This window comes from Vanacampus margaritifer, chromosome 20 (genome assembly GCF_051991255.1).
Source record: "Vanacampus margaritifer isolate UIUO_Vmar chromosome 20, RoL_Vmar_1.0, whole genome shotgun sequence".
NCBI lineage: Eukaryota > Metazoa > Chordata > Actinopteri > Syngnathiformes > Syngnathidae > Vanacampus > Vanacampus margaritifer.
In genome coordinates, this window is record NC_135451.1 from 8,076,699 (window position 1) to 8,101,441 (window position 24,743).

Genomic DNA, 24,743 nt, shown 5'->3' on the forward strand with positions numbered 1-24,743 from the left:
GTGCCTGAGATTTTTATTAGCGTTCAGAATCACGTTTCCTCTTTTTCTCCTTCCCAGTCCGGCGGTTTATGACACATTTGCATTACAGATGCCCACCTTTTTGTTGGAACAGAATTGGCACACTTTTCACAAATACATCACAGACACAGTAAAGATTTTGTTCCTGCTGATATACCAGAGTATTTGTGTATTTGTGAAACTGTATGGGGTGGCTTGTTTTGGACATTTTATATGCTGCATACATATATGAGGGTGTCAGCTGCCTAATGTTGCGGCACATCTGTGTCAGTGTGTCTTGAAAGGGTCAGGTCTGGGTCATTTATGACTTTCTTTCGTCATAACTCCCTCGAGGATCAGATGTCCGCCAGTAGTGTGATGGTTTAAGAATGCAGACAGCATGGGGTGAAGTAAACAGGCACTTTTGGTATTAGTTATGGGTCAGGAAGCATGATTTTGGATCTTGTTTGTATTTGTTTCCTGCAAAATTATCTCTTCATTCGTAAACACTGTACAGCAATTTTGGCACCCTGGTTGGATTGCCCCTTTTAGAGGAACAAAGAAGCAAGTGTGTGGAAAATTCCTCAACATTATGCATTACTCATCAGCTCTCTATATACTTGTCGCCTCTAGAAAATGGTTTCATTCTACTTTTTTTTTAAACCAAGAAAATTTATTTCTTGTTGTTTTCAATTGTATTAAGGTATAGTTATATTTTTTGACTTAACTCATTCACTCCCAGCCATTTCACTGAAGCAATCCCCTTTGCTCCCGGCTGTTTTACTGGATTTGGACTGATTTTGCAAGGCCTATAGAATATTCTGTTCTATTGCTATAAAAACATGGAACCTACCAAAAGAAAGATTTGAGTCTCTTCTTTCACCAGAACAAAAGTATATTTCTATCTGTTTCCATTTTGCAGCAATTAGCGTTAGAATATAGCAAAGTTTCATCATTATTCACAAATCAGTTTAGAACGGTGGGTAAATGAGCTTTTTTCAACATGGCCCTGGTGGATCTCTTATGCTCTGCTGCCACCTCCTGGCCATTTTTTGTCATAACAATTTTTTTTTTCCTTTGAGAGAGAGCTCAGTATTGTTCATTCGGTAATCTTACCGATTCGACATGTCATCATCATTGCTCCCTCTCTTTTTTTTGTATGTACGTGAGTATGTGCTCGAGTATGTGCATGTGCGGGTGTGTGTGTGCATATGTGCGTGCGTGTGAGTGTGTACTCATTAATTCACCTAAAACCTATTAAAAGCCCCATACCGTCCACCTAAACCGAATACTTCAGAATCCAGCTAGAGTCGCGAGGTTGTCAGGAGACCCGAGGAAGGATCAAAGAAAAGAAAGGAAAGTGAAAGTGAAATCCAGCACCGTCCAGACTAACTATCATTTCTTCAACCGTTCTGCAGTTGAGAGGCTGCATCAAAGCCTTCTTCATGCTCTAGCATAAAAAACAACACCACATTTAAAAAATAAAATAAAAAAGAGAGAGAGAGCAATGATGATGACATGTCAAATCGGTAAAATTACGGAATGAACAATACTGAGCTCTCCAGAAAAAAACTAAAACAAAACAAACAAACACATAAAAACATATAAATACGTCTTTGGGACACTTAAAACATTGAAAATAGAACGTATTAATACGTTTTGGGGAGCAAATGAGTTAAGCACATCCGTCATACCCCAGCTCTTTCACTTGTGGTTCTTGTTTATCCAAATACTAGGGTACTCTTTGCACAATAGACAGCATAATGTTTAGTTGTTTTTAATCGCCCATTCTGCCCTCTTTTCTTTACACCCCTCTTTTTTTCTCTCTCTTCACTATTCTCAACTCTACCAATTATGCATATGTTAATGAGCCACACAAAGCATGCTATACAGATTCTTGTGCATGTGTGCGTAAACGTGCAACTTGCATACCCCACCTTCGTATCGGCATGTATCCAACGTACGCACATTATGTACGTCAGGTAAATCTACCCTCGCATCCCAACCTGTACATTCCACAGGTAGTATAATTCACTCTATTAATAGGTTGACACAGCATGAAGGTTTCCAAGCAACGCTGACATTTCACAGACCTGCAGATTAGTGAGGCTTATGGCTACCTGCTGTTCTCTCCCAGTCCCGCATTGCTACACAAATCCACTATCCTCTTATTAAGACGTGTGTGTAGACGACGGCGAGTGTTCTGATCTCGTGAATAAAGCAGTAAAGTGAATATTGTTTCATTGACTGCATCACCATCCGTGTTTATTTGGCCTCATGATAACAAGCCCCCCCCCCGTAGCTTTTGTCTGGGATGAATGAAATTGCCCGTTAATTCTCTGACAACGAGAGAGGAATGTGTGAGTGGTGACTGACACTGACTGTGGCCTTCTCTGCTTGTTAGTGGGTCAGTGAGAGACAAAGAGCTGTTGTCCTTGTATAAAAAACAGAGGAAGGACATGGGCCAGGAGAGTAGGTGTGAAACAAGGATGCTGCAGATCAGAAATACATTTCTTTTTGAATGACACATTGATTGCTTGCCCTACTGTTTGCATTTCCTTTTTGTGGGTTAAAAAGACCACAAATCTTTAACTCATTCGCTGCCATTGACGAGTATAGACGTCAAAAAATAATTTTTTTTTCTCCCCAAGAGTATGAAAACCTATAATTTATTTGTTACTGCAATTAGTTACGATTACAAATTTTAATCGCCTGATGCGCCTAATGTTTTTTTTTTATTGCGTCAGGCGACTACATTTTTTTAATTTTAATTAATCGCTTGATTTCAATAGTTAAGTCACGATTAATCACAAATGTTATATCTGTTCTAAATGTACAATATTTTTTTCCCTAGGTTTTCGTAAATCTTGTTAACAAAAGTGGAGAGAAAAAAATAAACTAATAGAAATAGTTAAAATGATTTTTTTTTACATCTATACCCGTGGCAATGAATGAGTGAATACAGAGAAACTCCACCCTAAAAATTATTTTCCATACAATAATATGTTGTATATGCCCCTGCTAGTCTAATCACGGCATTCTGATTAATATTGTGTTTGAGCAGCAAAATCCATCTCAGAGGGCGGCCATTTTGCCACTTGCTGTCGGCTGAAAATGACATTGCAGTTGCACAGGTAACGACCAATCACGGCTCACCTGTTTTCTGAAGCAGAGTCGTGATTGGTTGTCAGCTTTTGATTGACCAATCACGGTTGCCTATGATTGGTTGCCTCAGCCCCCTGCAACCGTGATGTCATTTTCAGTCGACAGTGAGTGGCAAAATGGCCGCTCCCTGAAATGGATAAAAAATAAAAACGGGTGGATTTTGCTTCTTTGGGCACATACAACGTATTACAGATTCTATATGTTACTACAATACATTTTATATTCATGTTTTAAAAATATATATATATATATATTCGAAAAATCTGTTTACACTTTAAGTCTACCATTACTACCCCTACTACCTGGTTGTGTAAAGTAGACGTACTATTCATTTCATTGTGAAAGTACTTCCAGCTGTTGTTTTAAGATGACAGCTCTATCTAGTGGTCATTTTAAGTTGTACATGTTTACCTCTTTACTGTGCACTGATAGTGTTTGTTAAGTGTTTTAAGCATAGTCATTGTTTGGATTTGAACTCTGTTAGCTTAGCATTTTCTTTTAGGGAGCGCATGCGAAAAAACCCATGTAGGCCTATCTAGTCTCCCCCATTACAGTTTGTTTGGTAGAAAGTTAGAAGCTAACATTTGGTGTCAAAGACCAAAGTAGTTGGCGCTATATTTCTGATCATAATAAAATGATAATAATACGAGTAAATAGAAGGTGGAGATCTGCAAGCCCTTTGTGAGAGGAACTTGCCTTTCTGGTTTGATCAGGTGAGCAGATCTACCTGGTGGGCAGGCCACTTCCTGTATGGGAGGATTTTGTTTTCATGCACTGTAAGTTGAGTGGGAGTGCCCGCACATGCGTGTCGAGCTGCATTTCAGTTGCAGGAAGAATGTGATCGGGTAGGTGTTGTTTTGTGGCTAACAATTTTGTTTTCCTGATTGTTATCATGTTTATATTCATGCATTTCCAAAATCTTAATATCTAAGTTGATCTGTTTGTGACTGTTGTTGTTTTATTGACCTGATTCATCTTGCGTTGCATTGTTGTAACACGCCTCTTTCTGTGACCACAGAATCTTGTTACGCTGGTGTATCATTGATACATTATTTATTACTGTGTGTTATGTCAGACTGTAAAAAGATGATTTTATTTGTTCAGCTGTTTAACAGTTTAATACGTGTGTTTTTTTTTTTATACATTCTTGCTTGTGAAATGTGAAAAAAGAGAATTTCTGTGACATGAAAAAAACCCTCCTCTCTGCCTTTAACTTTTTAGTTTGTTTCCAGGGTATGTAGTCAACCCCTCATGAAAGTACTACTTTCCTATTAGCCTTTTTATTACTTATATTTATGTTCATTTCGGCACTTTATATTGAGCAGCCAGTGCTGTGGTAGATTTAACACTATGTAAATTTGTGAGTAAATTGACATTAATTCATATTTGTGGGAATTTCATTTGATGACGTGCCATTATGCTAATAATTAGCTGCTGGCCAGTGCATTGGACGGTTAACAAATAACTGCTTACATGAACCTCAAAAATTAAGAAACAGTCAAAGGCATTTGCGAAGACAAGAGCAGCTTTAAAACAGTTAATGTTATAAGGTGGGTGTATGGTTTCATAATTGTGATTGAGCAATTGTATTCCATGTAGGTTATCATCTCAGTTAGGATTAGTATAGACAAACCAATCAGAGTTGAGCGAATTCGCTGATCCTCAAGATGGTGGCTTACTTAAAGCAAACTGCTCCTTTGAGATGTAACGGTGAGATTGTGGCACCCTTTTATAAGGTTGCCGTCATGTGATAAGGATATCAATTTCATCCATAGTGGCTTGTCTGCTTCTCAAGTCAAGTCAATTTAGGACAGAAAACCTAACACCTTGATATCAACACTGGAGGCAGTGGAGGGGTATGTTGTGTTTTTTTGTTGCGCTCAGTTTTTTTTTTTTTTTTTTAACAGTCCATTAAATCACTATTTTGAGGTTTTGGTGGCGGTTGTTCATTTTACTTTTATTTATTTAGTTAGTTTTTCTTCATACTATAACATAATCAACCTGTCGATTCGAACCTTTTGCTGCTTCTCTCTTTTGCCCAGTCAACCTGGGATGTTACACTGGTCAACAAAAAAATTGTGTGTGTGTGTGTGGGGTGGGGGGTCAAGATAAGCATGCATAATGCATTGCTAACAGTGCAATATTTAATAAGGGTGTATATAGCATCAGATCTAGTATTACTGGTGTTTTAAGGGGTGCTAATTGTAAATGTTGGAATAGGCTGTGTTGTACTAAATCCACTAGAGGGTGGTAGAGCCTTTTTAAGACCTCTTGATTTGATGCCGAGATAAACATGTCAGACAAGTGAGCAGACAAGTGCGTCGGGAACCACATAGAAAATGTCCATTTGTATATATAAATTGTATAATCTGCACTGGCATGGTGTTATTTATTTATGTATTTATTTACTGAGACATGTTTCTTTATGTCTGTCTTTTATGACCCTTTTTGGCCTTTTAAAAATTTGGCTTTTTGAATGGAAAAACACCATTTATAATATTGGACAATAGGGCTCTTTCCATGCAACAAAAGGCAGTCTGCTCATATTACTTTGTGGACTACCTTTAGACCAGACAGAGGATGCCTTCAACCCTTTCCATTGTCTGTTATTCAATTTACAAAGCACTACAATACTTTGTCTTCTCTCTGAGACAGTAATGGATTTTGCTAATCACAATAAACAAGACATGTTTCAAGTTTGCACATGCATGCGACCGTTGATAGAAATTACAAGGATACCAATATCAATGAGGCAAAAAAAGGGTGTAAGATATCTTGGTGAACACCCTGGACTACTATAAAAAAAATAGTTATAAGATCCAACTATAGATATTGAAAACATGTTAGCAGCTAACGAACCCTGTGATTATGTTCTAAAAATCTCCTCTTGCAGGTTTCCATGGCATAAAACCTGTCCGCAAATGCAGTTGGTCTTTGAGGAGCGCTGCTGAGGAACTCGCAGCGCTGTTGCCTCACTGCCATTTTCTACAGCCCGAGGGGAGTTAATTGGCAGGAGCAATGCCTGCCCTGACCACCGCAGTGGGCCCCGAGCCAGGTACCAACAACCAACCAACCAACCAACCGATTCTGTCATGTTTTTTGCCTGTAATGTCATGCAGTTTTGCTTGAGTGCCTTAAAGTACTATCAGTTTTCAGCTCAAGTCTACAGTGATGGGAAAATGAAACTTCATGAAGCACTTGCAATATTTTATTTACTCCTGTCGATGGTGCTCTTGGTTATAATACAAAGGCCAGTGTAATGGAAATTAATCACATTTCCAGTGCATCTTTAAACCAAGAGTGCCATCTAGAGGAGTAAAAAAAAATATTGCAAGTGCTTCATGAAGCTTCACGAAGCACTTGCAATATTTTATTTACTCCTTTCGATGGTGCTCTTGGTTTAAATATGAAGACCAGTGTAATGGAAATTAATCACATTTCCAGTGCATCTTTAAACCAAGAGCTTTCATGAAGCTTCATTTGTCCATCACTACTGAAAAACTCACTGCTTTTCGTACTTACAGGGCTGTATGAGTTGCTAGCAGCACTACCTTCAAAATTGAAGCCACATGCCAGCCACCCAGAGGAGAGCACCTTCCTCCAGGGCATGTTTGGGGAGAAAAGCCTCCATTCACTGTTCATGGTAAAATAACTCATTCAGTAATATTTGTGTTTGTCTGTTAGATACTCATTCCACTCATCACAGTCCGCATCCCACCTACTAATAAACACAATCTGTCTTCAGATTCATGATCGACTGCAGAATTATGAAGAGCGCAAACCCACTCCTGTCTTTAACAGTGCTGCAAGTCTGTGCACTGAAGTAAGTGGTTCAACAGCAAGTCAAGTGGATGCATGTTTTTAATCTAGCACAATAAACAAGTGCGTGCCTTTAAAATGATAGTCCAGACATCTCCAAAAAAAAGCTAGTAGGATGTAACGATAACCGCAATATTGCGATATTGAGATTCCCACAATTTCATTGTTGTCATGTCACGATATTAAAAGCTAATAAAAGATGGTCAAAAGGTGAGGTTATATTCCATTTGTGCAGTTCTACCACCCTCTGGTGGTTAATTTATTAGTGCAGTTTAATTTTAATTAGGATTTGTTCACTATCTATCTATCTATCTATCTATCTATCTATCTATCTATCTATCTATCTATCTATCTATCTATCTATCTATCTATCTATCTATCTATCTATCTATCTCTCTATCTAACTGGATGGATAGCTGGCTAGATACTGATAGCTAACTAGCTAGCTAGATACTGATAGCTAGCTAGCTAGCTAGCAAGAGAGAGAGGGAGTGGAGATAGATGGATGGATGATAGATAGATAGATAGATAGATAGATAGATAGATAGATAGTGAAGAAATCCTAATTAAGATAGATATGGAATTTATGTTCTCAAAAGATTATAAATGGTGAAATTATGTTTTTTCAGTTGTCCGAGGATCTTCAAGGGCAGTCAGTTACAAAAGAAGTGAATGAGCTTATCAAGCTATTGGCCAAGCCCCATTTGAAGGTGAGGATTTTAATTTAATAGTTTTTTACCCCATGATGTGTATTATGTTCCAAACTAGTATTTCAAACGGGTTGTTCTAAAAACACATAATGCTCAATTTTAACATCTTTACGAGGAGATATTTGCATACTGGGATATTTTTGTTTTTATTATTCAATCTAATATTTTATTCATTATTCTTGCTATGTACTGTATATATGTGTGTGCTATTTGGCCATCTCTTCTTCTAGAGCCTTCTGTCAGTCCATGACGTAGTTGCACAGAAAAATTATGACCCTGAACTACCTCCAATGCCTGAAGACCTCAACGATGATGAGGATTCTGTGAAAATCATAAGACTAGTTAAAAACAAGGAGCCCCTCGTAAGTGACTCGTTTTATCAAGACAAGTCCTCAATGCATGTATTTAGGAAGTTTGATTTGTATTACTTTTGGTGCTGTTAAAATTTAACTATTTTTGACAAATGGGAAGTAACCAAAAAAAAACGAGATGTGATGTACGTTAGTTAACTCATTCACTGCCATTGATGATTTGAACAATTTTTATTATTTTTTTCCCACTTTTGTTAACAAGAGTATGAAAACCTATAATTTTTTTTATTGTACATTTAGAACATAAAATTTGTGATTAATTGTGAGTTAACTCGTGAAGTCTTGCAATTAATTGCGATTAAAAAAAAAAAAGTTGACGCTCCTAATTTTAAATATTTTTTAATTTATTTTTTAAATCACATCAGGCGATTAAATTTTTTAATTGTAATTAATCACATGACTTCAATAGTTAACTCACGATTAATCATACATTTTATATCTGTTCTAAATGTACAATAAAAAAATGATAGGTTTTCATACTCTTGTTAACAAAAGTGGAAAAAAAATGTAAACTAATAAAAATAGTTCAAATGAATTTTTAATGTCAATAGCCATCAATGGCAGTGAATGAGTTAATATTCATTCTCCTTGTAAACTTTTTATAGGGAGCTACAATAAAGCAAGATGATCTCACAGGAGCCATTCTTGTGGCCCGAATCATGAAAGGAGGGGCAGCAGACAGAAGTGGTTTGTTTCAATTTCACAATTCTGCTTGATTTAGGACAATAACACAGTAGTCAATTTCAATACACTCTTTTTTTTTAATACAGTAAATGTGCTCAAATTTCAAAGTGTAGTCTGTGATCCGTTTTGTGTAACAGGCCTTATTCATGTCGGTGATGAGCTGAAGGAGGTTAATGGAATCCCTGTAGATGACAAGAAACCAGAGGAAATTATTCGTATTCTGGTACGTCTTTTTTTTTTGTGTGTGTGTCTTCTCCACTTCCTTTGTCAAAATAACCCTTGTCATTTGTGAGGCAAATACTTCCTTCCACTCATCCAGGAATCCATGACTTCCATATCTGTTCTTAAATCAAACACTTGCCTCTTTCCAAATAATCTTTGTTGGCGCTTTGACCACTTGCATGGATTGACCACTGATGATTTTCCAGTAGAACAGAACCTCAAATTAGGTATGCATTAGTCACACAACCCACTGTATTTTGTCTCTTCTAATTTTCAGGCTCAGTCACAAGGGGCCATTACCTTTAAAATTGTTCCTGCGGTCAAGGAGGAAGCATTGATTAAGGAGCCAAAGGTGAGTCACAACTGATATTAGTAGATCTTTTCAGATAGAATACTTGCTTTTAGATTTTAAGGAAAGTAACAACCCATTCCCCCCCCCTGTTTTTCCATTTCCTATTTTGTTTCCTTTCCTCTTTTCTTCATTCAGATGTTTGTCAAGGCACTCTTTGACTATGACCCAAAAGACGACAAAGCCATCCCATGTAAAGAGGCCGGACTGGCCTTCAAAAAGGGCTCCATTCTTCAGATCATGAGCCAAGATGATGCAACCTGGTGGCAAGCTAAACATGAAGGGGATGCTAACCCCCGAGCTGGCTTGATCCCGTCCAAACAGTTTCAAGAGAGGTGAGAATAAAAAACAAAACAAACACAACCACCTTATCTGCCCTAAGATAAACAATGACCATGGAAAACTTCGTATTAGCATGTCCTCAGCAGGGCCCATACCGATTTTTGGCAGGAAAAAAAATACTGATTAATCTGACGGTTATTTAAAAACATATATTTAATGTATAAAATTATCTCCCCCGCCCCCACCCAATTCCTTTTCAATGGGTGTCACTTTGCGCTATTAAGAGTTTCTGTTTTGAATGACAAGTCCATAATATGACCTTATCAACACATTTTAATGAAGTATACAAGGTTATTGTATAGATTTATGTGTCAATAATAAAACCATTCTTACTTGTTTACAACTGCCGTAAAGCATTAACTTTTTCTTTTCTATATTTTTTATCTTGTGTTATTTCCACAAGTCTTGGGAATTACTGGGCTAACCTGGGACCTCTGGGATTGTATTTCGTGCCATGTCGTGTGGTAATGTGTTAAGACAAAAAAAAAAATCCTTGAATTTTGAGAAAAGAACGTCTTGGAATTCTTGAAATATCAACTTTAAATGTAACTTGGAAGGACAATGACAAAATAAAACAATAAGAATAGAATAAACTAAAATAATAGCAACTGAAAAAACTGTAAGAACAAATATTGACTGTTCCTGTGCGTTTTGGCCTCTTGGGGGCAGTGTGGTGACTTGCATTCATGGCGTACACACTTAAAGTGATGAGTACAGAAGAAAGTTACTGTTCTGGACTCTGATTGAATTCTATTTAAGTAACTCATTTTGCACACATTGGGAAGAATTAGTGACTTTCGTTGTGTTATCTTACCTGTGGGTATGTGTTCCCACAGCATTTGTGTATGGATATTCGTTGTTTGAAGTAAAAACACTCCCGAAGTCGAAGCTATCTTCCGGTTAGCATTTGAATGGGATCCTCCCTTCGCTTTTAGCATTAGCGCTAGGCCAGCGATGTTTTAAAAACATCAACATGAAACATGTTTTGTATTTAAATATACAGTGGATGTAATTCTTAGCGTCGTGTGTTTAGTTTTACAGTCAACTCCAACTGAGGTGTCATTAAACATCTTAAAGACGCTTAGGGACAACAGAATAACCAGAATAACAAACGCTACACACTTGCTGTGAGTGCTACGCAAGCAAAATGGTACATTCACGGAAATAACCTGCAAATTGGACAATTGTTTTGGTTTGAAGGGTGATAAACAAACGATTAAAATTGGCGGCCGATTAATTGGTCCGGCCCTCGTCCTCAGGTTGCGGCTTGTAATGTAAAATATTTAATCAAGATTCAAAGCAGAAGTACATTTTCAATCACTACTCCCAACACTCACTCTCTTAATGTTAATGTTTGTGAACGCGCTCTGATCATGCGATCGTCTATTTTCCAGGAGACTTACTTTGCGAAGTCCTGCTGCAAGTCTCCCTCCAATCCACAGGTCTTCAGTTCGACGATCCAGTAAGTTTTTATGGTATAAGATCAATCAGTATTTAAAGTAATAATAATTTAAATTACATCATTGGTGACCAGAAGTGGCAAGTTCAGGAAGTAAAAACCCTGCCACAGTTTGGCTTTAGCCCTAGGTGCTAGCTAGCTCCCGTGGTGCTCATTAACCTGCTAGAGAGCTAGCTAGCTAGATAGCATCAGCAGTTAATGCCAAACTGTGGTAGGGCCTTTACTTTCTGGACTTGGATTTGCCACCTCTGTTGGTGACATTATTAAAATTTTGGGGGTTTTATCACATTTTTGATCGCGTTAAGTGGAAATGAGATTTTCAGGAAATTATTACATAATAGGGTGTTACAATATTTGTGTTGAGCAGAATAACGACACATGGAAGAGTTTCCATAGATGAAGTCTGCGTGAATGAAGTTGCTGGTTGTAGCAATGTAGTGCAATTGGGGTAAAAAGAAAAAAAAGAAAGACAATTAACAATTTCATACAACTGACAAAATGTTAACAATTGATAAATTGGTAAGTTTTCCCATCTCCCAGTTCTTGCTGTCATGTGTATGTGTTGGCCTGTGAGTCTCTATCTCTTTTTGTGTGTCCAACATCAGATGATACTGTGATTACATAGAAATCACTTTGTCGAAACAATTATTTTGGGAGTAGGTGTATGAGCTATTAATAGTATGTTTTGCTGTTTTTAAGATGATGTGGCTGTAGAGTGTGGTAGGTGTTTTCCTCTTTTTCCATTTCCCGTAAATCTTAATATGTTTTCGAATTGTAATCCAACCTTTTGGCTAACATGCTCAATTTCATTTCTTGCTTCATTTGCTGTTTGTCACAGTTGATGAAATTGAAGGTACAACTCAACTAACACCTCTCATTGGATAGGGTTTTAACTAGTGACTTGATAAATGAAGCTTCGTGAAAGCTTCATGAAGCATGTGTGATATTTTTTTTACTCCTCTAGATGGCACTCTTGGTTTAAACATGCAGTCGAAATTTAATCAATTTCCACTGCACTGGCCTTTATATTTAAAGCAAGAGCACCATCTACAGGAGTAAAAAAATATATATATATTGCAAGTGCTTCATGAAGCTTCATGAAGCTTCATTTTCCCCATCACTAGTTTTAACTATAATAATATTATAGTGGTCATGCAATAAGAAAAGCATAACACTTTTAATTGTAATCTAAAAATGTTTTTTGCTTCTCCCTTCATTTATTTTATTGTTTATATTGCTCAAATGAGTTATTAACAGAAAACTAGCCAACATCACTTTGAATAACATTGTTGTCCCCTAATGTGCAGATCATCATATTTCCTGACAAATTTTTAACTGCACATTATTTATAGAATCGTTACGCGCTATTTTGGTCATGTATTTTTTTTTACCTGCCGTAATCTTGTGATTTTATTTATATTTCAGGCTAAGATACATTGTGTGATAATTTTTTGCTGAGACAATCCTATCGATTACCAGTTAATCAGATCAACGAGTGTTATCATTTGTAGCTCTCGTAAGGAAAGTTTAGACGTCAGATGCCTTGTTAGAGCACAACCTTCAAAATAATGGAATCTAATTTTTTTTTAGTTTTTTTAATTTTGTTTAGTTACATTGAGTTACACTTTTCTTTCAACAAGCTCGTGTTTAGTTTGAAGGGCTGGTCCCTAATTCTGTCCCTTCTGCTGACTTCTCTCTTCCAATACGATAATATGCCTCTCTTCTGGGCCTTTCTTTCTTCCTTTTCTCATCACCAGAGGATGCGGATTTTATTAGTGGATCCCGTGTAGGTGAGAGATTTACTGTTCGCTTCTTCTTTTCTTGTATTCCATTTCCCCTTTTGTTCCTCTAACTGTGAATTTTTCTCTCAATTTGCCATTTGAAATGTGTTTTTTTTTTTGCCATATCCCTTCAACTCTGGAAGATACTGGAGTTATACTCAGTAAGAATGGGAAAGTGAAACTTCATGAAGCCTCATGAAGCTTCATGAAGCACTTACGAAATATCTTTTTTTTTTTTAATCCTGTAGATGTTGCTCTTGGTTTAAATAAAGGCCAGTGCAATGGAAATTGATTGAATTTCCACTGCATCTTTAAACTAACAGCGCCACCTAGAGGAGTCAAAAAATATCAAATTGTTAAGTTATAGTGCAAATTGTTGTCTGACATCTAAGGCTCGTGATCTGTAGTTATCCATTCATCCCATTTGCGTTGTTTGTCACTGTGCCTTGTGATTGACTATGTGTGTAGGTGATCAATTATCTCAGTCAGTTGCAATAACTGTGGCCCTTAACTGGAGTGAGGGGTAGAAATTTGATAGATTTCATTCAAACAATTTCAAAAGCTATTTCTGTCTTGTCTTGAAACTCTTCACTTCCCTCTTTACATCTGCCATCAGCAGATTCCTCTCCTAATTGCTTTCCTTACTTATTACTTTGAACCTCAACTAATTTCTATTTCCTCCGCTTTCAACTACTTTTATGAGCAATCAAACTGTTTGCTTATTCACTATCCACATTTGGATGGTATTGGTCACAAATGATGAAGCCAAAGATAACAATTGTGAGCTGAGCTTTATATTACAATTTGTGGTTTTGGACATTAAACCATGGAAGAGGCATTGGCCAGAACCTTGAAACCACTTAGCTCCAGGCTTATACGTGATTGTATTTTATTTTTTGGCATACTAACAGATAGAGACATTGACATCCATCATCTAGGATTTATTATCACATTTGAAAAAATCTTCTGTCTTTTTTTTCTCTCTTCATTTTGATGACCACAGTTGGGTTCAGAAGAAGCTTTCGTCTCAGCAGGAAAGACAAGAAGACCAACAAGTCCATGTACGAGTGTAAGAAGAGTGAAATTTACGATACAGCTGACGTTCCCACTTATGAAGAGGTCACCAAATACCAGACGCAGGGCAAAGCTAAACACCGACTGGTGATCCTAGTTGGTAAGTAGTGCGCTGGTAGACACAAATGTTCGCATTGGCCGACATGCGAGATATATCAGAGGTGTATTTACGTTTCTACAGGACCGACTGGAGTTGGATTGAATGAGCTGAAGAGGAAACTTTTGATTTCGGATCCACAGCACTTCAGTGTGACCATCCCACGTAAGTTGTTCCCAAGTTATTCCATTTATAGACAATATCCGTCTTTCAAATGAAGGAAATTGGACAATGTCACGTGGCACACCAGTATGAGTACTCAACTCTTAACTCATTTGCTCTGAAAAATGCATAAATACGTTCTATTTTTAATATCACCAGTGTCCCAAAGACATATTTATACGTTTTTAAATTATTATTATTATTTTTTTATGCTAGAGCATACAGAAGGCTTTGATGCAGCCTCTGAATTGAAGAGAACAGTTTAAAGCAATGGTAGTTATTACAAAAATGGCCAGCAGGTGGCAGCAGAGTATAAGAGATCAACCAGGGCCATGCTGCAGAAAGCTCTTTCCCCCACTGTTTTAAACAGATTTGTGAATATTGATGAAACTTAGCCATATTTTAATGCTAATTGCTGCAAAATGGAAACAGATAGAATTATTCTTTTTTGATGAAAGAAGAGACTCTAATCTTTCTTTTGGTAGGTTCCATGTTTTTAAAGCAATAGAACACAATATTCTGTGGGCCTTGCAAAATCGGTCAAAATCCAGAAAAAATAGCTGGGAGCAAAGGAGGGAATGAGTTAAGAGGGTGACTATAAATATTTGCTGGCTAAATTTCATTGTAGAACAGCATGCACTTAAAAAAAGAAAACCATTATTGTAACAAATTAACAAATAATAGCACATTTGCTAATTTACTGACAAAAATTCATATAAGTACCCATCTATGTTTTTTTTAAAAATGTATTTATACTGTGTTACTGTATGTCTATATATGTAAAATTTTGAACAAAATATTGTGCTGGAAAAGCTTTCAAAAATTGCCATAACTGTACTAGAATAAAGTGAAAATGGAATTTGATCTTTCGCCTTAATTGCCAACACTGACTTCTGTAACCACATTAGAGACAAAACTAATGTCAAAAATCTAAACTGGTATTAAGCAATAACACATACAGGGAGTTATTGGAGCCTTAAAACTTTCAGCAATGTTAATAATGACTCGGTTTCCTGCCCAACAGTGAGTCAGAATCTGAAATTGAGGTCATCAACCCTCTCTCTCACTCTTTGCTCTCTCTCTGTCACTTTCTCAGACACAAGCCGGCCCAAGAAGAACCTGGAGAATGATGGCGTGGAATACTATTTCATCTCGAAACAGCTCTTTGAGACGGATATTCACAACAATAAGTAAGCAAACTCGTAGCTGACACCATCACACAATAGAAACGTCTACTAAAAACTAGCGATAACACTTTTTTTTTTACAACGATAGAAGTACGAGTACTCAACTCTTGAGTAGTCACCGATACCAAGTAAAAAAAAAAAGACAAATCATTTTAAAGAAAGACCTTTATAGTTTTCTACTCTTCTAATTTCTAATTTGTGGTTCCTGATTAAAACAGCCACAAGATATGGAGGACGAAAACTGCCAAAATTAAAAATAAATAAATGAATAAATTAATTAATAAAAGTGAAAATAAAAAGGGCTATAAAAAATATAATTAAAACAATTAAATATAATATATATATATATATATATATATATATATAAATGGAACTAAAAAAACAACAACAAAACACATCAACAAATAAATAAATAAAAGTAAATTTTTTTTATAATTTTTTAAAACGAGATTCAAAAATTAAATACCCAAGACACGCTTAGGACCACCCCCTCATTTGAATAACATTCTGTCCTGACAGATTTCTGCAGCATGAAATAAATAAATGTGAGAGGAGAGCATTTTTATTTATTTATTGATATTTGATTATATTTATATATTTATTTCTGTATTTATTTTTATATATTTTATATACATATATATTATTTTTCAATATTTTGTTGTTTTTATTTCAATTTATATTTTTGGGCATTACATTTTTAAATTATATATGTGTTATCTTTTATTTATTTATTGTATTTCAATTATTTTGTTGTTATTATTTCAATTTATATTTTTTGGCATCCAATTTTTAAATAATATATTTTTTTATCTGTTTTTATTTTCACTTTTATTCATTTATTTAGTTAGTCATTTATTTATTTTTAATTTTGGCAGTTTTGGTCCTCCATACAAGAGGGCGCCACGACCTTGAAACAAGGCCGGGTATCTGTACTCACCCACGATCCGTCACTAAAATAAAATTTTAACAAAAAAGTATGAGATGCAATAGATGCTAAATTGCTTTTGCTAAATTCTGCCTTTTATGTTGCAATTCAGATGACCTAGAATTCCGTTATATACCATGGGACCCTCTGCCATATCTATCTTCTTTCCATCTCACCTCACAGGTTCGTCGAGTTCGGCGAGTACAAAGGGAATTACTATGGGACAAGTTTAGACTCAATACGGTCCGTCCTTTCCAAGAACAAAGTGTGCCTATTGGACGTGCAGCCTCATGTGAGCGGCCAAAAGGATTCCTCTTACTTTCTACTCCTCTTCTTTTTCACCACACATACAGTAACACACGTATAACACCATTTCTTGTGGTCGTGCATTTCAAGTAGCTTTTCTTTGTCCCCCAGACATTAAAGCACCTGCGGACGGCAGAGTTTAAACCATTTGTGGTTTTCGTGAAGCCTCCTACGATCGAGAGACTGAGGGAGACGAGAATGAACGCAAAAGTCATTTCGGGCAAGGATGATAAGGGATCCGCTAAGTCACTTACGGTGAGTGCAGAATACATGGATAGAATGGAGGAGGGGTTTAATTTCACTTATATATTTTTTTCCTTTTCACACGTGTCCCAGGAGGAAGACTTTCAAGAGATGGTGGCAACTGCCCAGACAATGGAGAATCAGTATGGACATCTATTTGAGAAGGTCATAGTAAACGATAACCTTTCGGAGGCCTTTGGCGAGCTGCACGTGGCGCTCAAGAAAGTGGAGATGGACACACAGTGGGTTCCCGTCAGCTGGACTCACACCTGAGATTCAAAAGGAAGAAAAAGAAACATTGCTGTCAGTGCGAGTGTTTTGGTGGACATTTGTGCTATAAATGCAGTTGAATGCAACTTGTGGAATCTGTATTAATTTCAACCTCCTGTAGGGTCTCGATTCAGATCTTTTGACGACAAACCATTGCACTTGAGGCTGTTTCCAGGATGTGGATCGTGGATGCAAGACGGAGTGCTTCGTGCCTTCCGGCACATCAGCCAACCCACAAGCCTTTCTTCAGTGTGTTTAAAAGGCCAGACTGTTAGAAACCAAAGGAACTGTTACATTTCTTCTTGGTTTGACAACTTACATGCACATGTCTGTAAAATAATGCAAGGGGGAGGGAAATGGCGTACGTCGGTATATTAGGGCAACCAATAAATATATATTTTTTAGAGCGTGGGGCAATATTCTGAGAAAAAAACTCGCAAATGTGAGAAAAAAACTTGCAAATTTGCCACTTTATAAAGTCACAAATTTATGATTATTTTTCTCGCAAATTTTTCACTTTCTATAGTGGCAAATTTGCGAGTTTTTTTCCTTAGAATATTACCCACACCCTCTAAAAAAATACATTTATATGTGGCCCTAATACGCTGTCGTAATGGCGGGCGAAGAGTTTGAGCTTATCTGTCTTATTATATTTTTATGCTTCTGAAATTATTTCCACTTCAAAGCATTGTTTGGTACATTCTCGTAAAAGGGCAGTACATGTTGAATTTTTATGAAAAAAGTAATATATTTTCTAATACTTTTTAGTTTTTTTTTTTTACATATTCTATACATATACAAAAAAAAAATCTGAGCAAAATTCTCTCAATTAACTATTTCACGATTATCTTTGTGTTATCCTCCCACAAGCCATTTTTCAGGGATTCTAGCCTCCCGACTGCATTTAGATTGTATACAATGACCCCCCCTTTTTAAACTTCGTACATATTTTACCTTTTACAAGTGGAGCAGCTTCCAACACTTGATAGGGAAAGCTACACAAGCTAAAGTGAATGTTGTCGTTGTACATAGAGGATATTTGACTTAAGTACCACTTTTGTGCCTGGTTACAGTTTTCTATGCACATTTTGTTTTCATGGGGTTTCTCCCGGTACTCAGGCTTCCACTCACAATCCCAAAACATTCATGTTAGGTTAATTGAAGACTCCAATTTATTTAAGACCAAAAAAATGAAGATAATTTTATGTGCCAGGTGATGATTTCACTCAACTTTAAAAGGAAAACTGAACTTGAGTTGCAGATTGTTTACAGTCAAAATATAGCCAGCTTTTTGTTGAAGTTTTGGATTAACTACATTATGAGTTTTTATTTTATTTTTTTTAAATTAGCCACAGCTAGAGGATGATACATATTATTCCCACAAGGGTTTGGAAGGGACTTTTTTGTACTTATTTATGTTTAGGTTTTCTTTCTGTTGTTCAGTAGGCCTAATAATAACACATTTTAAACTAGAGGAACATCATGTAATCACATTTCCGTGTTCCCCTGTTGGACCTGGGTCACTTCTTCATATCTGTACATAATCAAAACTGTACACACCAGAAAACATTTCTTGCCATAAATATATTGCTCATTCTACTGGGTAATGGCTACATTTTGTATTAAAAGAAAATCCAACCATTCAGAGCATCTTGTCTTGACTTCCTGTCTACATTATATTATCTAGCGTCTTGTAAATTTTGCCTTTTCAGCAGTTCTCAATTTGACTGTCAATCCAAGAAGTGAGGAAGCATTTTTTTTTTTCAAATTCTGAATTGCCTACAGATAGCCATAAGATGGCGGAAAAGCATGTCCCTGCACCACTCATTGCCCTGGGACGCGGCCCACACGTCACAAAAAGCAACCAGAAATAGCGTTTATAAATATAAATAGCGTGTGAAACCCGGAAGTCCCGCCTCCTCCGTTGCATATATCCATTAGGAAGTGAGTTAATCTGTAGTGTAGAAGGATGTGAAGCACCCCCCGAATTCTGAATTGCCGGAAAAGCGTATCAATGCACCTGTTGAGTCGAAATGTTTCCCTTCTTTTTCCCCCCAACACTTTCTATTCCGCATTCTATTCGCATGCTGTCCTTTATCTGTTTTCATTAGTTTTTTGGACTCAAATGTATCCTAATTATTTTTGCCACTTCAACAAATTTTGTCTCTGACCCTCTTACCCCTCATCAGCACCCCTAGCCTCAGCCATGTGAAGCAGTGATTTTCACCGAAGCAGCCCAATCGCTCGTAAATCATCATGCGGACATCTGTTAGTGAGAAGCTGCATGGCACGCGCCTGAAAACACAACCCTGTCCCTGCAGCCTTCCATTTAATAGGAACGGACGTGGTGACATTTTTGGCAGTGGCGTGTTGAGGCAGGAGGAAGACATTATTCAACGATGTGTTTTTCCACAGGAGAAACCCCCTCAAAATGGCCAGCATTAGAGGGGATATTTAATTGGCTTTTGCCTTGAAGCTTGTATTTCCATTTCAAAAATGTCATGTCAATGAACAGTGGCCTCGGCCACAGTTTAATACGCTGCAATTATGCACAAACCACTGAAATGGAGGTCTATTGTTTGTTTATGTGCAAATTAATATTCCCTTTACCACACTTTAATACACTGCAATTATATTCTTATGGTGGTGTGCATTTGGCTGTAATTGTAGTTGTGTCATTGTGTCTGATGGCAACATTATTCATTTTAGATTCATTATTTTTTTTAAAAAAAAAGAAGCTATTTAATGCCTGAAGATACAAGGATTTTATACACACGTGAAGTTGCAGTTAACATATATATATATATAAACTCGCTCCTTACGCTTAGGCAATTAGCTTCTGGTATTGGCTGTCTTTTGCAGTCTCTTTTTAAGGCAGCGCCCCCTGCTTTACTAAACATAGCCACTAGATGGCACTAGAGCCTTTTTGGACTTCCCAATTTGCACCAGGCAACTGTATTGCGGCCACCTGACAAAGTGTACTTACTGACCCACGACTATACTGTATTGTATAATCTGAATTTGACATGGCTGAAGGTTTTTACAGAACCGTATGTTTCTTTAAGTTTGGCCTTTATGATCCCTATCGGCCTTGTAAAACAGCCCAGGCCTGGACATTGGGATTTATCACACTGGGCAGCACTATTCATTTTTGAATGCAACAAAAGGTAGATGTAGCTCATATTATGCAGCAGACATAGCATACACAAAGCATTGGGACAACTCAGTACAGTACTAGCAATGTGCCATACATAAACAAAGCAGGCTCAGGTAACAACCAATCACCGCTAGAAAACAGCTGAGCCGTGATTGGTTATTAGCTGAGTCTCCCCCCAGTGAGATGGATAATATTGGTTAATTTCGCTGCTTCATTTCTATTCCACAAACAATGCAATATTAATCATAATGCTGTGTTTAGACAAGTGGAGCTGCATAGAACATTATAGTAAAGAAAATGTTTGGGTTGACTTCGCCATTAAAGCTAACTCAACAGAAATAGTCAAGGAGTATGATAGCAGTTAAATTTGATTGATTTATACTAATCAGCCCGTTATGGTCCACCTTGGGAGAAACATCATTTGACCTCAAGACATCTTGAGGACTCTAGGCTACCCTATATCTGCAAATTCTGAGAACAGGTAATGAAAGTCAGCCTAGGAGTTCTTTGTGCACTGTTTGCAGAGGTGGCAAATCCTGGTCTAGAAAGTAAAAACCCTGCCACAGTTTGGCTTTAGCCATTGAGGCTAGCGAGCTAGCACCCTAGCAGGTAAACAAGCACCATGGAAACTAGCTAGAAAGCTAGCTAGCTAGCTAGCACCTGGGGCTAAAGTCCAACTGTGACAGGGTTTTTACTTTCTGGACCTGGATTTGCCACCTCTGAATCTTTTAATGTCAAAATTGCAATTGTATCATTATCATTAGCTTAACGTTGTTGTTTGTATGAAATCAGTAACATTGTCAGAATTACCCGTGCCTATGGTTGTTGAAAACATGAAAGCAAGAGCCAGCAGAGAGACCCTGTATGCTAGGCAAACAGGATAAAATTTACAGGTGCTCTATTTGATTGACACACACGTGGTGAGAAGGCCGCAATGCTAACACTCCACTGACATTTTCCACAGACTTCATGTGACTAGGAAGCGCTTGTCGGAACCTTGACCACCGCAACACATGGACCACAAGCTAACAACAAGCCACATTAAGGTAAGGTAAAAAGGTGTTTTTATATATATATATATGTATATGTATATATATATATATATATATATATATATATATATATATATATATATATATATATATATATATATATAAGCTTACGTGGGTGCGCATACGTCATCACGATAGCAAGAACACAAACAAGGGGCAGAGTTTGATGGATAAAGAGTACTTCGTGTGAATTTGAACCCTATTTATTGAAAGGCTGGAAATTTAGTGATGGCAAAGTAAAAAGCCAGACCACCAATTACGATTAGAGTCATTTTCAGGCAATTACCTCGAGGGCTCGTGTTTCCAAACAAAACATGTTAAGAGTTGTGTGTCTTTCTTGATGATGATGCTGTGAGGCTCTCTGCAGGTGCAAAAATCAGTGTTTACATTTCGACGAATAGTCTGAGGACCAAAACTGCCAAAATTAAAAAATAATTAAATGACTATATATATATATATGAATAAAAGTGAAAATAAAAACGGATATAAAATATACAATTAAAAAATTAAATAATAAAATAAATATAAATGGAAATTATATATATAAATATATATATATATATATATATATATATATATATATATATACACACAAAAATAACACACTTAGGACCATCCTCTCATTTGAATAACATTTCGTCTTGACAGAGTGTCTGTAGCATGAAATAAATAAATGTGAGAGCATAGCGTTTTTATTTATTAATTGATATATTTAATTCTATTTTTATAGTTATTTTTGTATTTCTTTCGACATTTATTTTTATATTTATTTTTATTTTTTTAATCTCGTTTTTTTTTGTTCTTGTATTTTTTTTTACTTTTATTTATTTATGGAAATATATATATATATATAGTTTTTATTTCCATTCATATATTTTTTTAATTTAATTTTAGAAACATATTTTATTATGTCCGCTTTTATTCATTCATTTATTTATTTAGTCATTTAATATATATTTTTTTTAATTTTGGCAGTTTTGGTTTATCTATATGGTAGGGCTTGAATCTCTTCTCAGACCTTTCTGTATTGTAGGACAGAAAATAATAGGACAGATACTGGACTAGTAACCTTTTCCTGTGGCACACCTGATGATCTCTCACGACACACAAAAACATGCTACGGCACATTGGTTGGGAATCACTGCGTAATGGCATAATGGCAAACCGACTTTCAGTCTAAAATCCATCTCCTTAAACCTTTAAAAGACTCAATGCCCTTTTAATAACCCTATTAAAGTAACATTGTTTTTCCAAACTGTACCTGCATGTTCTATCAAAGTTAACAGCCCCAGCACAGCACTTAAAGTGGAGAGTGTTTAAGCCATGCACAGCTGCGCAGGAGATGAGCTACGCTCACACGAAACACCACGTATGGATATCTTTTGATCGGACAATGATTTCACCAGATCTGCTAATAACTTCCTGGCTGCATGTTTGTGCATTAGCCTAACATGAAGGATTTATGCCATCTCATCCTGTTGCAGCGTGACCATTTCCTGTTGGATTGAGTCCGCAATGACACCCACTAATGAGATGAAGATACGATGGTAAAACATTCACGAGATGAATACTGTACAACGGTAGTTGTGAGCATAGCTGTATTTTTGTGACATCTGTTCCATCCTAATTTCAAGAATCTCGAGCATCTCTACCCAGATGTTTTGGAGTTTTGTCGGAGACTCAAGGGAAGCCTGGGGGAGGGTGTTGCCAGCAGTCTCCGTACTGGACACATTGATACAGAACCAAAAGCCAAAGATTTGTTGCCATTGGACCAGCTCCTCATTTCCACTTAACATCAGGAGTGAAATTTCCACTGTGTTTTTTTTTTATTGGCAGAAAACAAATGGAAGCAGCAGTATGTGTGACTGAAAGACAAATTATGACTTTTATTTGTTGGATTACAATGAATTCATCTGCAGTTTAGCCATTTATTGTCTAGCACTGACTGGAACACTACATTTCTCAGTGGGAGGTTCAAGTGGAAGATTTACCGTGCATCAAATATATTGCCTTACATACAGTATATCATAAACATGAAGATATCATAGTGTTGCCTTATTTTAATTGTTGTTTCTAGGACAGTTCTTAAACCTGGGTTCGATTGGGGTTAAGACACACACCCGCCGATATGAGCAATATGAATTCACTATGGTGTTCCACAGGGTTCAACTCTGGGGCCTCTGCTGTTTTCATTGTATATGCTGACCCCTGGCTTCCATCTTAAGAAAACAGCGGTAGTTGTTTTAAGGTGTTGAGTGATGGGAGTCGGCATCCTAACTGCATGATTTGCAATGCCAAGTTGAGCCATTCTAGTCCTGCATAACTAGTTATCTAGCAAAACTACATACAGATCACATGACGTACAGTGGAGGTGATAATAATAATAATAATAAATTGTCAGATGGAAATGTATGGCTTTAATGACAGTAGAATTGTTGTTATTATTATTATTATTATTATTATTATTATTATTATTATATCTCTGATGGCAGAAATTGCAGTGAATCTGGACCAGTAAACCCGCTGTCCAGTGCACAATAAAAAAAAATATATATTTTTTTAGTTCATCTCCCACACAGGCCAGAGACTGATCGGATATTCTGTCGTGAGGTCTGTTCTGTGTGCTACACCTGAGTGATGTTAAATCCCAGCTGTCCCACCCACAGTCTGTGGAGACTGACAAAACTGTTTCGGCATATGTGTGGGAATCAATTTAACCGGAAATGTTCGAACCATGAGTCTCTGTTTTTGTCATGGTGTTTCTCTTGTTTCTCTCTTTTTTTTTTTTTGTCACAACCCTATTCTTCCCAGGTACATTAGCGTTGAACAGCCAAATTAATATTATAATGATTGAATTAAATTATCTTCTTTAAAGCTGAGTATTATTGTCAATAAGGTTTAAAAGTATCTTCTTACATTTATGAAAGACCGGACTTATGGCACTTTCAGACAATTCAGAATCGTTTTCATTTATATTTACAATTACTGAATTAGAATTATGATTTTTTTTCCCCATCTCATCTTTGCTGATGTCAATGTTTGTGTAACAATTAAAAGATCTTTGTGCAGTTTGTCACTTTTTTTTTTTTTTACCCGCAACTGCCACCTCTGGCCCAAAGCGTAACTGCAGCATCTGTGTCATGGTGCGCGTGCGAGTATGTGCACAATCTTAAAGTGACAGCCACAGTTGACAAACGAAGATATGAGTTCAAATGAGGAACGATAAACTCCGCCCTCCCTAAAGAAAATGTGGAGTGTGCAGGGTTCGCACACTCCACGTTTAAGTACTTAAAAAAAATAAAAATAAAAAATACATACTATAAAGGGAACATAAAAGCTGATAGGTGCAGTCGTTGTAAAACAGTCAGGGC

General features: G+C 36.7%; 1 protein-coding gene and 1 long non-coding RNA gene across 7 annotated transcripts in view; both read left to right on the top strand.

Moving 5' to 3' along the window:
* Positions 1-18,810, top strand: part of mpp7a (MAGUK p55 scaffold protein 7a) — a 32,766-nt gene extending 13,956 nt beyond the window's left edge. Inside the window, exons 2-18 of one of the 6 annotated variants that reach the window (XM_077554719.1) lie at positions 6,056-6,217; positions 6,687-6,805; positions 6,908-6,985; positions 7,611-7,691; positions 7,922-8,053; positions 8,668-8,749; positions 8,884-8,969; positions 9,246-9,320; positions 9,456-9,652; positions 11,054-11,121; positions 12,876-12,908; positions 13,903-14,073; positions 14,155-14,235; positions 15,329-15,422; positions 16,528-16,636; positions 16,762-17,196; positions 17,285-18,810. In XM_077554719.1, the coding sequence (XP_077410845.1) occupies positions 6,181-6,217; positions 6,687-6,805; positions 6,908-6,985; positions 7,611-7,691; positions 7,922-8,053; positions 8,668-8,749; positions 8,884-8,969; positions 9,246-9,320; positions 9,456-9,652; positions 11,054-11,121; positions 12,876-12,908; positions 13,903-14,073; positions 14,155-14,235; positions 15,329-15,422; positions 16,528-16,636; positions 16,762-17,166 (1,848 nt within the window). In that variant the 5' untranslated portion in view covers positions 6,056-6,180 and the 3' untranslated portion in view covers positions 17,167-17,196; positions 17,285-18,810. Of the gene's footprint in view, positions 1-4,879; positions 5,019-6,055; positions 6,218-6,686; positions 6,806-6,907; positions 6,986-7,610; positions 7,692-7,921; positions 8,054-8,667; positions 8,750-8,883; positions 8,970-9,245; positions 9,321-9,455; positions 9,653-11,053; positions 11,122-12,875; positions 12,909-13,902; positions 14,074-14,154; positions 14,236-15,328; positions 15,423-16,527; positions 16,637-16,761 lie in introns of those variants that run through there. The other 5 variants (XM_077554721.1, XM_077554718.1, XM_077554717.1 and 2 more) reach the window with 5 other exon arrangements.
* Positions 18,811-20,504: 1,694 nt separating this feature from the next.
* LOC144040502 (uncharacterized) lies at positions 20,505-24,443 on the top strand. Its single transcript, XR_013289749.1, has 4 exons — positions 20,505-20,801; positions 21,285-21,366; positions 22,857-22,919; positions 23,007-24,443. It is a non-coding gene; the product is annotated as an uncharacterized LOC144040502 (long non-coding RNA).
* Positions 24,444-24,743: the final 300 nt, after the last annotated feature.